Raw genomic sequence first — 12011 nt, forward strand, 5'->3', positions numbered from 1 at the left:
GACACCACAGGACACCCTCAGAAGGCCCATGTCCATTCTCTGATGAGTCACTTGGGGCACCTACACAATATAATGGAGGTGGTCATAATGTTCTGCCTGGATTGGCGCTGACATCTTTCATCCATCACATCTGATCCAAAGGAAGTGAACTCTGTTATTTAATAATGTTTTGTTGCTTAATATCAGAGTTGGTAGAAAATAAATCAGTACTTTCTTAATCGGTTGGGTTCTTCAGAAGTTAAGTTGGACATTTGAGGTTTAAACTTAAATAAACTTCCAATTTTGTGAAAAGAAATATAATCACAAACTGATTTCTTTCTCATTTCTTTTTTTTTGTCCAAACATCTGTTCTAAACGACTGATGCCATGCTGCCACAGCATGTGATTCATTTACCCAGCAGAAGTTTTCTTTTGGATAAAGGCAGCCCTTAAAAATCAAATTAAGTTTACAATAGTGTGATTAATTTCTTAAGCTTTGCAAACACGTGCGGTTTGTACCAACAAGCTCTTAAACATCTTGTGATGGAGACAGTGTTGTATGTGTGGTAAACCACAAGATAATAATCACTTCAAACTCTGCACATTGAAATATTTTGCCTCAAACAACATCAGTGTAGTCCTTTGGATAAGAACATAGAACAACTATACAGTCATATAGGGCTTGAAGGAGTCGCAGCAGCACTGCAGGAGGAGCTGTGGACTGCATCTTAATAAACTGGGATGACTGCAGTGGGAGCTGTGAAAAATACAAACATCACAATTATATAATCCCTGAACTGTTCAGTTATGTCTGAAATACTGAGTGTGTCTCTGAATTGAATCTTTAAAGTATGTCTGTATGCTAATATACAGTTGTGTGAGGTTTATCTTCTGTTTGATGAAGATAGTTCTCTATCATTCTAGATGTATGCTTGGGGCGGTGGTATCATGTGATGTTTGCTTTATCCAGATGCATGTAATCATTTGTCTCTCTCTCTACCTGGCCGACCTTAAGCTGAAGCATATGACTCAAGGTTTCTTCCTGTTACAAGGTAGTTTTTCATTATCATCTTTGCCTCACTGCCTGCTCTTGGGATTTTAGAGTCTGGGTTCTGTAAAGCCTCTTGAGACGGTTTGGATTGTCATTGATGATATACACCGATCTGGTGTAACATTATGACTTGTGCCTCCGTCTTTGTCATCAGAGAATGGACATGGGCCTTCTGAGGGTGTCCTGTGGTGTCTGGCAACAGAATGTTGTTAGTGGGGGCCTTTGGGTTCTATGGGTTGAGGGGAGGGGCCTCTGTGGATCATCCCACAGATACTTGATCAGTTTGGGATCTAGTGAATTTGGAGGCCAGGTCAACACCTTGTGCCGTTTTTGTGTGTGTGCCTGTGTCAGGCTGCATCCTGCTGGGGATGGCTGCTGCCATCAAGGAGTGTCATTGCTATGGAGTGGGGGTGCCTGGTCTGGTCTGGTCTGGTCTGGGTGGGTGGTACATATCTAAGTAACATCAACACGAATGAATGCCAGGTCCAAAGGTTTCCCAGCAGAACATTGGATTGTCACAAGATGGTCAATGTTATTCACTTCTCCAGTCAGTTGTTTTAATGTTGTGGCTGATCAGTAAAATTGAATTGAGTTGAACTGAACCTAAATCCAGAGAAAAAAACTGTGGCAAGTTCTCCAAGATGCATCCTCGTTGTACTTGCAGTCACTAAGACCAGAGCAGACTGAAAGTCTAAACACATACTAACCATACATTCTGAGTGAAGGTCATCTTAGGTAAAAGCGAGCTGTGGAAAAAGAGCTGATGCTGAAATCTCTTGTTGGGCTGTGATGCTGAAAGAAAGAAAAAAAGAAATGTCACAACGTATAAACCCCAGCGGCAGCCCGGTGCCTGCTTACAGAGTGTAAAACAGCCGATGAAATATGTTATTATAAGACATGATGGATGTTGTTCCTTTGGCATCTTGTTGCTGACAAAAATGATTTATATGTCGACCCCTTTTTTTTTGCTTTTGAGTTACAGGGAAAAAAGCTGTTTGACACAGCTGCTGTGGAAATGAACCTGCTTATAGTGGATTTTTTTTTCTAAGTTGCAGATGAATGATGACAAATTAATCCTGATGACTTGCATTCATAGGTTTAACCTCGGTGTGTCCTCCTGGAGGAGCGCAGGGTGGATGTGAGCTTGCTAATGCAGCTGGTGCTTGAAGTACAAAGAAAAAAAAAAGGGTTTGGCATTCAATTACCACTGCTGCTGCTGCTGCTGCCTGACAGATGTTTGAGAGTGTCTGCTGATTAAGGCCTCCAGCTGACCTTGTTAGATCTTAACAAGCATGTAGAGAGGAGCACCACTGTGTTGTTCCCATTCAGGGGGTCCTTGTGGCTTTTTTTTTTATACTGTTATTATTTCTCCAGTGAAATTGAGTAACCATTTGATGGATTTATTATGTGAAAATAAGCAGAGATTATTTTCCTCCTGGCAGACATGAAGCTGTGAGGCATGAGGCAGCCTGGACGAGCATGATGGAGGAGGCTGCCAGTCAGCTCGAGCGAGACCACGTGCACAGCGTCTATGACAAGATTGCTCCATATTTCAACGACAGCCGCTATAAAGCCTGGCCGAAGGTACGCCAGTTCCTGCTGGACCTGCAGCCCGGGAGCATCGTCGCCGACATTGGTGGGTGTCACCTCCAGCAGTAACGTTAATCATGATAATCTCCGAACACTTGAATATTTATCACGCGCATTTACAGTTTAGCCTGTAACGTTGCGTGTGACCGTCTCGTCCTTGGCAGGCTGTGGCAATGGCAAGTACCTCCACATCAACAAGGACGTGTTCAAGCTGGGGTGCGATGTTTGTCGCCCCCTGGTGGACTTTGCCTGGAGCCAAGGGCACGAGGTCCAGATGTGTGACGGGCTGCATCTGCCTTACAGGGACGGCTGCTTCGACGCTGTGCTCTCTATCGCAGGTGAAGGACACACACGCAGCTAAAGTAGCAAAGCACTTCTTTCAAATGCATGAGCTCAACTGTCGTAGCTGCCACTGGCTTCAGATTGAATTAATTCATACAATGAAGAACATCACTTTAGCATGAACTTGTGTTGCCTGGTCAACACCGTGAAATAATTCATGCGTCCTCCAACAAAAGAGTCCAATTAGGCTGAAAGACGACAGTAGACACCCACACTGTTCATTTATCTTGTGTGGTGTACACGGTGTACATGATGTGTTTTGTTGTACTGATAATGTGACACAACCTCTTAATTTAATAAATGGCAAGTGAGTCTGACACATTATTGTTGTTTTTTTTCACAGTCATCCATCATTTGTCCACCAAAGAGCGCCGTATTCGAGCAATAAAGGAGATGGCTCGCACCTTGCGAGTGGGTGGACGCATTATGATCTACGTCTGGGCCATGGAGCAGAAACGTCGTAAATTTGAGAAACAGGACATCTTCGTTCCCTGGAACCCCAATCCTCATTTGCCCTCCGACTTCAACAGAGAGCACGCCAAACCCAGGAGGAGAGCCGCAGCACAGAGCGTGAGCGAAGCCATAGACAACGGCGAAAAGCACAGGAAGGTTAGAAGCACATCCTCCGTGGCAGATGAAGAGGATCTGACTCGCAACATCCCGCAGCAGAGGACACAGAGGCTGTGGTTCTTCTCCAGGTCCCTTGACTCTGTGTTTGACTTTGGAAGCTTAGCCATCTCCCGGTCGTCCTCCAGAGACTTGAGCACTTTATCTTCACCCACTGCTGAAAGCGGGGGGAGCAAGACCAGCCAGGGCGGGAGAGGACGAGGTCTCATCAAGCAGGTGTCGAGCTTCTTTTCCCCGCCGTCCGTGATCGGCTCAGAAGAGGACGTCTTCGACTGTGTCACTGACCTAAACAAAGGACACGATGACTCTGGAGGAAACGGAAACAGCAACGGCACAGAGAAACGAAGTGTCTCGTTATCTCTAGCCCAGGAGTGCAGCTCTGTGGCTCTGCCGGATCTCGTCTCTTTGCAGGGGGAGCACCTGAAGCAGCCTGGAGAGGAAAGTGGAGGAGGACGGCAGGGAGAAGAGCAGCTTGAAAGCACACAGAGTCCTCAGGGGAGCGAAGGGCAGGTGGGAGGCTCCTGTTTGAGGTACTATCACGTCTTCAGGGAGGGAGAGCTGGCGGAGCTGATTGAGAATCACGTGGAAGAGCTTCACGTCACACAGACCTACTTTGACCACGCCAACTGGTGTGTGGTGGCAGAGAAAGTTCAGTTATGGAAGATATGATTTTAACTACAGTTTACTTTGCGTCGCCGCTGCCTCAAGTTTTAGCACTGAATCACACATTTGATGAAGATACAGTTAAACTACTCCACTGCTGCAGCTCTCTACTCAACTGTTTAGAAAGTCTAACTTTTATTTATTTAAATTTTAGTAGCCCTGGAGCAGGCTCTGTGTCAGACAGCGTTATTTAAAAAAGGCATTACTGTAGTTACTGTAATCTTTTTAGCACAGAGGATGGCAGGTGTGGTACAATAAAACATTTTAAAGTATTTATTCTATTTGAAGCCAACAAGCAGTATCCTAATGTCCAGCGTTTTAAACTCTTTTTAGTTTTTATTGTAAAACCACAGCAAGCACCCTTGCTGCTGATTTTAACACATATATTTCTGCAAGGAAGACATTCAGAAATGCACTGTTTTTTTTCTCTTTAGGCTTTAACTATTAGCCAAAGAGGAATTTGTGAGCCGTCAGTAGATTCTTCCGTCTTCTGTTTTACGTTTCGATGCACTGACTTCGGTGGAGAATTCTCGCTTTCCGTGTGTCCGCCTGTTTGATTTTAAGGAGCCAAATGCACTGGCGAGGCTCTTCTGTAAACTGCTCGTGCGCAATCTGTCGTTAAGTAGAGCTCAAAGTTGTGCAGAATATCTTCTGACACATCTGTGCCATTTTCTTGTGTTTTAGAAGATCACGTCGCCGGTGTGTGCGCGCCCGCTTGATGTTGATATGTGCAATAGTTCTGTGACGACGTCGTGTAACGAGCTGATCGCGCCACCAGCCGGTGTTGTTTCAGCGGATCAACTGCCTCATATACTGTGAATGAACATTGCACTGTACCACGAACATGTCGCTGCTTGATGTCAGTGATTGATACATAAAAAATAGGTGAAACTTGAAACATACTGGTCATCCGTACACGTTGCGCAGAGAGCGGTGCGTATTCTTATCAGTACAGTATGTGTGGACCAACTGTTTGTTCTGAAGTGACGCTGGTACCTTAATGTCTTATGTGACCTGATGTAAATACTCTGAATTTGTTTTTTCCTTATTAAACTTTTTTGTTCATGACTGGGGTTGTGCTGGCCTTTACTGTTTATTACCTGGTGAATCAACATCCAGAGACGACCACAAAGTGTACAGTTTGATATTATTTAATAGTTGACATGAACTTATATTTACAGTTAGCACTTTAGGAGAGCAATACAGCATCTTAATGGGGTAAACTACAAGATGAATATCTTCTTAAATGATGCATTAGCCACCTTGCAGAGCCAGATGATTGTTGTCTGTGAAGGTTCCCAGTCATCCAGGTCATTGTATATCCAAAAAACGTTTAAGAAAGGCAACTGGACTTGTAGAGTTTTTTGAGAAGACGTTTCGCCACTCATCCGAGTAGCTTCTTCAGTTCTAAGGGACTGGTGTGAAGTTGAGGTTTAAATAAGAAACTCTGTGGGTGTATCCCATTAGAAACTTGCTTGACTTGTTTCTGTTAACCAGAAACTGGCACGACCACAGATGTTCCTATGTAAACCTCAACTTCCCACCAGTCCCTTCAGACTGCCAGCCAAAATCCGATTTTTAGCCCATTCAGATTTGAATCGGATCTCGATTTTGAAGTGACAGATCACATGAAATCCGATTTTTGCCAAACAGTTGCAAACCACATCCAGAGGTAGTTTCATATCGCATTCGTATCGGATATGGACAGATGCGTCTCAGTCTGAACAGCTCCCAACACTCAGATGGGTTTTGACTGTCCGTGACGTCACTTACGCGACGCCAGGCCAGAACCAATGCGCCAGACCGCGTGCCTATTTCCGTTGTGGAGGAGCCACGTTACGGCCACGGACAGTGATATTACAGCTATCACAATGGAGGAGGACTTTGAAAACAATTCGCCTTGGACAGAGGAAGAAACTGCATGCCTTATAAATCTTTACACTGACGTGACGTACATCCATCGTGTTGTTTGTTGTTGTTTTGCTTGTCGCTGTCGCAATTATATGACGTCTGACAAATACACGTGCTGAATGACGCTTCCGCTCGTTGCTACAGCAACCTATCAGACCGGTGAAGAATGTGGCCCAGTCTGAACAGAACCATATCCGATTTGGACACTTGCTAAAGGCAGTGTGAACAGTCAGCCCTAAAAATCGGATATGAGAAGGAATCAGATTTGAATCAGATCCGTCTGCAGTCTGAACGCAGCCTTAGAACTGAAGAAGCTACTCGGATGAGTGGTGAAACATCTTCTCAAAAAACTCTACAAGTCCAGTTGCCTCTCTTTTTTCGGATACAGATGATTGTTTTTTTTTCCAAATAGTTTTAGTTTTTGTCAATTTCCTTGGCACAATTGGTGACATTTGGCTCGATTGGCCATTTCAGTGGCAATTTTGAAGAGTTTTGTTAAAATAAATATTTCCTAAGTACGTATCTGCTACCAAATTAGGTAACAAAATGGCATTTTTAACCTATGAAAGTCCTCAGATCAGGGTGTCTGTGGAGACGTTCCTGAGCAAAATCGAGTGGGCAATAATCTGGGATCCATCGCCTCGCAGCTTTCTTTCTGCCAGAGACAACAGCCAGAGCTAGCTTTCAAATGGCTGAACATTTTTAAAGCTCAGATTTTATAAAACAGTCCCAAAATGACCACATTTCGCCATAGGTCCAAAGAGAACAAAACAAAGATCTTCAAGGATCCCATTTTATGCACCGAAGATCCTCTTGATTCAAGAGTTGAGGGTTTTACATTCCACACTCCCTCCACACCTAAAATAAGAACATGAATGCAATAATCACTCACTTAAGTAAATATTTCTGCACTTAAAGTGTTAAAATAGTGAATTGTGTTTCATTCACCTGAGCAGCTGCTCTGTGGACGATGGAGTGTCTGAGGGCTAGTTTGTCAATGTCTCTAGAGTATCCTCCACCAATAACGGTGGCGACAGGAACACCTCTGCTCACCACAGTCTTCATCACGTACAGATCTCTCTGATATAGCCCTAGGAGATGATTACAGTCATTCAAAAATGCCTGTAAGTGACTTGTGGGTGGGGATACTCGTGTGTTGAAGTGATTTGCTCACCTTGGTCGGTCAGACGGAGCCTCCCGAGTTCGTCTTCCCAGTGAGGATCGACACCTGCGTCATACAGAACCAGGTCTGGACGAAAGGTCTCCAGCAGCCAGGGGAGGTGGGCCTCCACTGTCGAGAACACAATCAGATACATTAGCAGGTAATTACTCAACACGCTGCTCAATACAAGAAGGAGAAAACATTTACAAATTGAAAGTCATATGCTCATATTGAGATTCTGTGATTTATGAACATGCCTGTGGACAGGTACTCCTTGTCTTCCATCCCATCATCCACACTGACATCCAGGTCACTCTGTTGTTTACGGACTGGGAAGTTTTTCCCACAATGCACTGAGAATGTAAACACACACGGATCCTCTTTAAAAATGAAGGCAGTGCCATCGCCCTGTTGGATGGAAAGCACAGACGTTTTAGGAATAAGTCAAGCTTAGCAACACGAAAGACATGCTTGGTCCGAGCCACAACTGAGACAACTCCACCTGATGCACATCGAGATCCACAATCAGAACCTTCCTTTTGGTCGCCGACTCGTCCACCAGGTATCTGGCTGCAACTGCTAAGTCGTTGAGGAGGCAAAACCCCGAACCATAGCTGGGGAAAGCATGATGGGTTCCTCCTGCAGTGCTGCACGCCAGGCCTCTCTGCAGAGCCACTTCGGCCGTCAGAACGGTCCCACCTGTCGATAAAAGAGGAGGTGAGCAGCAGTGAAGTGTGACTTCTCCAGGCCAAGCCGCCTGTGCAGTGTGCCTTCTCACCCGTTTCATATCGACAGCGCCTCACTATGCCTTCGCTCCAGGGAAACCCGGTCCTCCTCTGTTCTTGCTCATTTATTTTCCCATTTATGAAGTCGTTCAGGTAATCCTCTGTGTGCACACGGCTCAGTAGTTCTTTAGAAGCTATTTCAGGGACCCACACCTACTGTGAGGAAGGAGGGGAAATCATAGAAAAATGTGCTTTTACTCTGAAAATGACAAGCAGTGATTTGATTTTATTAATCCATCATTAATTACAATTCAGTAAAATTTAATATTATTAGAATATTAAACAAAAACATGTATATTTTATTATTTAGTCTGGAAATATTAATTAAGATGACATAATCTGTATATTTATGAACACATTTTCCAAAAAAAATCCATTATATTGGTAAGATTTTTAGAAATAATAGTAATTTATCAATAAAAACGATATTTTCTTAATTTGAAATATGAATGAATTGCTCACCTGTGCCTCCGTGATGACCTGATCTTTGAGTAAAAAGTGCAAAACCCGTGGAAACTTGCCCATCGGGAACCTGTGGTTGGGTGGGAGCTCACACACATACCTGCTGTGATGGACGACCGGCAGCCCGCTGGACTCATGTCTCACCTGTGAGGCGACAAGCCGGACTGAGAGGTCAGTTAAAATTCAGTGCATTGAGACTGTGCAATTAAAACACACGCGTTTACTTCATTTGGACGAACTTCTTACAAGTTCCGCGTGCAAACATCTGCAGGAGGTGAAAGCTGCACCGAACACCGGTCCGACTTTGACGCGAGGTCTTTTAGAGAATATTCGCTTTATGCAGGACATTTCTCTGACTAATCCTCGGGGACAGTTACTTAAGCAAAGCATGGCTGTGTTGACTTTCATGCAGTTTGGTGTTATGAAACGAGCCAGGACGGCAACAAACGTGCCGGTCGCGTCCTGAGACGGATGTTAGACAGCGAGTGCCCCATCCTCTCTGCTGTTGCCACCTCCTGTCATGGAGTGGAAACAACACACTGAGTCTGAGTCATGGCTGCTTGTCGCCATCTACTGATTTGGAGAAAATACTGCGCATGTACAAAACCAATATCAAGTCTGCAACAATTTCTTTGTTTAGTAATGTGAAATTACCGTTTTTGTCAGTAGAGTCTGGTGACTTGGAAAAGAGCATATACTGGTACACCAATCAGGCATAACATAATGACCATCTTCCTAATATTGTGTAGGTCTCCCTTGTGCATCCAAAACAGTTGTGACTCATCACGGAATGGACATGGGCCTTCTGAGGGTGTCCTGTGGTGTCTAGCAACATAATATTGTTAATGGGGGGCCTTTGAGTTGAGGGGAGGGGCCTCTTTGGATCATCCCACAGATACTTTATCAGTTTGGGATCTAGTGAATTTGGAGGCCAGGTCAACACCTTGTGCTGTTCTTCATGTTTGTTTTTTTTAGTTGTTCCTAAAGTGTTTTTGTGTGTGTGTCTGTGTCAGGCTGCATCCTACTGTGTCATTGCTATGGGGTGGGGGTGCCTGGTCTGGTCTTGGGTGGGTGCTACGTCTAAGTAACATCCATACGAATGAAAGCCAGGTCCAAAGGTTTCCCAGCAGAACATTGAATTGTCACAAGATGGTCAATGCTATCGCACTTTTCCTGTAATATCTGTATTTAACAGAACTATCGCTTAAAATTAGAAACAGATCTCCATCACCAGGCTGTGAAAGTCAGGAGCATGAAAAAACAAAAAACGTATGAGAATCTGAGGTTATTCCATGTGAATATGCCGATCTCGTCTGCTAACATTCGGCTCTTTGCATCATTACTTTTAACTTTCTGGAGGCTTGGCACTTGCATTGCATCATTAAATATACATGACACTGCTGCTAGCGGTTCAGGATTAATGTCATATTCTTTTTGTGTTCCTATCCTTCTTCATCCCCAAACAACTAAAGCATTTGTCTGTTGTTCTGTTCTTAAAAAACACCATTAAAAAATTATGGCGCAAAGAGATCCCAACTGTTTGAGCGTAGGCAAGTTTTTTTTTTTTGTTTGTGGAAGATGTCATGATGTTGTTTTATGTCTGGCATTTATCTCTTCTTTTTCATCCAGTGAACGTTATATCTCGGCTACAACGCAGTGAACAGATGCACACAGAGTATACATTCATTTTTATAGATGATTTAATGCAGCCGTATAGTTTTCATCTATCTTATCCTATTTTACTCTGTGCTAGCCAACAACAATGTTTTAGCACGCCTGCTTTCTTTTGAGAGGAAAGCCAGAATAAACTGAGACATGTTAGATGAATTGATTCTTCATGCTTCTTTCATTTTGCACATTTTCTCTTTTCTTCTCCCCTCGATTCATCAAATGATCAAAGCTCCTTTTGCATTGAGAGTTTTCCAGCTTTCAGCGCATGACAAATAGCTGGTTCTTGTTTTTCTTTGCATCCACTCTAGACCACTCCTCCTCCTCCTCCTCTCTCCTCCTTCGCAGCCATCACAGCCACAGCTTATGTTTATGGTGTAACACTGGAATCATGTCAGACTCGGAGCCAGAGAGATTTACTGTCTTCACTCCCACATGTTCCAGTTTAAAGTGCCAGCGTGGACACTGAGGAAGAGCATATAATTTAGCTTGTATTTTACAGCGTGCGCAGCATGTAGTATTTGCATTTTGCTGCTTTTTAAAGATTGAAAACTGTGTTTATTTAGCATGAAAATAAGACTTTTCATGTCACTGTACTGTAATGGCCTCTGATGTGGTACTTTTGTGTCTTGTTTTACCTCTCCATCTGTCGGTTTTACATGGCTGGCAGGCTGCTCAAGGCACTGTCTGGCTTACTGTCGGCTCTGAGGATCTTCCACCAGCGTGTCTGTTTGTGTGTGTGTCTGGTGGATGGGGATTAGTGCAGCCCCCCGTCCCACGGGCAGATAAGAAAAAAGACAAGCGTCCTGGCCCCAGGTGCAGAGGAGAAATCTCCTCATAATAGAGAAAGGAGATTAGAGAGCTGAAATCAATTACTGACTTCAGCCCCGCTAACAGGAATTTCAAACAGGGGGAGATGAAGGCGGAGAAGGGAGTCTCTTTCCAAATGAAAGCCTCTAAAATATAGCTCGACAGAAAGACTCTACGGCTTTGTGCAGGAGATAGAGGTTATATTAAGTCATTAGCATATATATATTTTGTGTTCTGCTTGGGTGTTCATCTAAATTTGATGTTTTAAGTCTTTTCAAAGGACCATAACACTGGTCGCTTCATATTTCATGACAAATAATTTCTACTTTACATAAACAGGTAATTTTTTCCATGTGTCAGTTTCCATTTATTTCTACAATGTAAAAATCTAGTAGCAGATTTAATCCCTTGCAGTTAACGTCAAATGGGCATTCGTTTTTCCATCCCAGGTTAATGACCAATTAATATTCTTTCAGCTGTAATTGATCAAGTCATTGTATAAAAGAGTCCTACAATGGAAGAAAACCAGTAAGTAGTTTTACAAGTAATAAGTACTGTATAAAATACTGCAAAGAACAATGCAGGCTTTTCACGTGGATACAGACTGTATCCAGTACCATTAAACCGAGACACAAAGCTGCTTTATAAGGTGACTGACATTAGGTTGTCAGGTTCAACGTTGGGCAGAAGTTTTTGTAGCAAAAAGGATTAAGAGGGAGTGTATTGGCTAGCCTCCACATAGTAAATGAAGGGTTGCCAGGTCATATGATATTTCTCAATGGAGCTTTGTAAAGTGATTGCTCCAATTTAAGATGTTGCGTAACATCTTTGAACTGTGTCTGTTCGTAGTCTGCATGCGGAGAAGTTCATGAACCTTGTCCCAATGGAAGCGGGGGCTCTAAGGCGGCTGTCCTCTCGTAGTACCCCCCCAAAAACACAGCTTTAGGTAAAGCTCAAGCGT

General features: G+C 43.6%; 2 protein-coding genes across 3 annotated transcripts; one reads left to right on the plus strand and one right to left on the minus strand.

Moving 5' to 3' along the window:
* The first annotated feature begins 1769 nt into the window (after nucleotides 1-1769).
* On the plus strand, nucleotides 1770-6894 carry trmt9b (tRNA methyltransferase 9B). Of its 2 annotated transcripts, XM_084558985.1 has the most exons (4): nucleotides 1770-2666; nucleotides 2785-2958; nucleotides 3306-4218; nucleotides 4937-4997. In XM_084558985.1, coding segments are annotated over exons 1-4 (1245 nt in total). In that variant the 5' UTR covers nucleotides 1770-2509; the 3' UTR covers nucleotides 4938-4997. The 2 variants fall into 2 exon arrangements, with proteins under 2 accessions (XP_084415111.1, XP_084415110.1); XM_084558984.1 differs by having other exon boundaries at nucleotides 3306-6894.
* A 16-nt stretch (nucleotides 6895-6910) lies between these two features.
* On the minus strand, nucleotides 6911-8980 carry hdac12 (histone deacetylase 12; the record flags this gene model as incomplete). The annotated part of the gene is made up of 8 exons (XM_084558986.1): nucleotides 6911-7021; nucleotides 7112-7254; nucleotides 7338-7454; nucleotides 7583-7733; nucleotides 7828-8024; nucleotides 8104-8263; nucleotides 8573-8716; nucleotides 8819-8980. The coding sequence occupies 8 exons, from the start codon at nucleotides 8978-8980 to the stop codon at nucleotides 6998-7000; spliced, it is 1098 nt and encodes a 365-aa protein (XP_084415112.1). The 3' UTR covers nucleotides 6911-6997.
* Between the last annotated feature and the right edge of the window lie 3031 nt (nucleotides 8981-12011).

Source organism: Chelon labrosus (genome assembly GCF_963514085.1).
Source record: "Chelon labrosus genome assembly, chromosome: 13".
Classification (NCBI taxonomy): domain Eukaryota; kingdom Metazoa; phylum Chordata; class Actinopteri; order Mugiliformes; family Mugilidae; genus Chelon; species Chelon labrosus.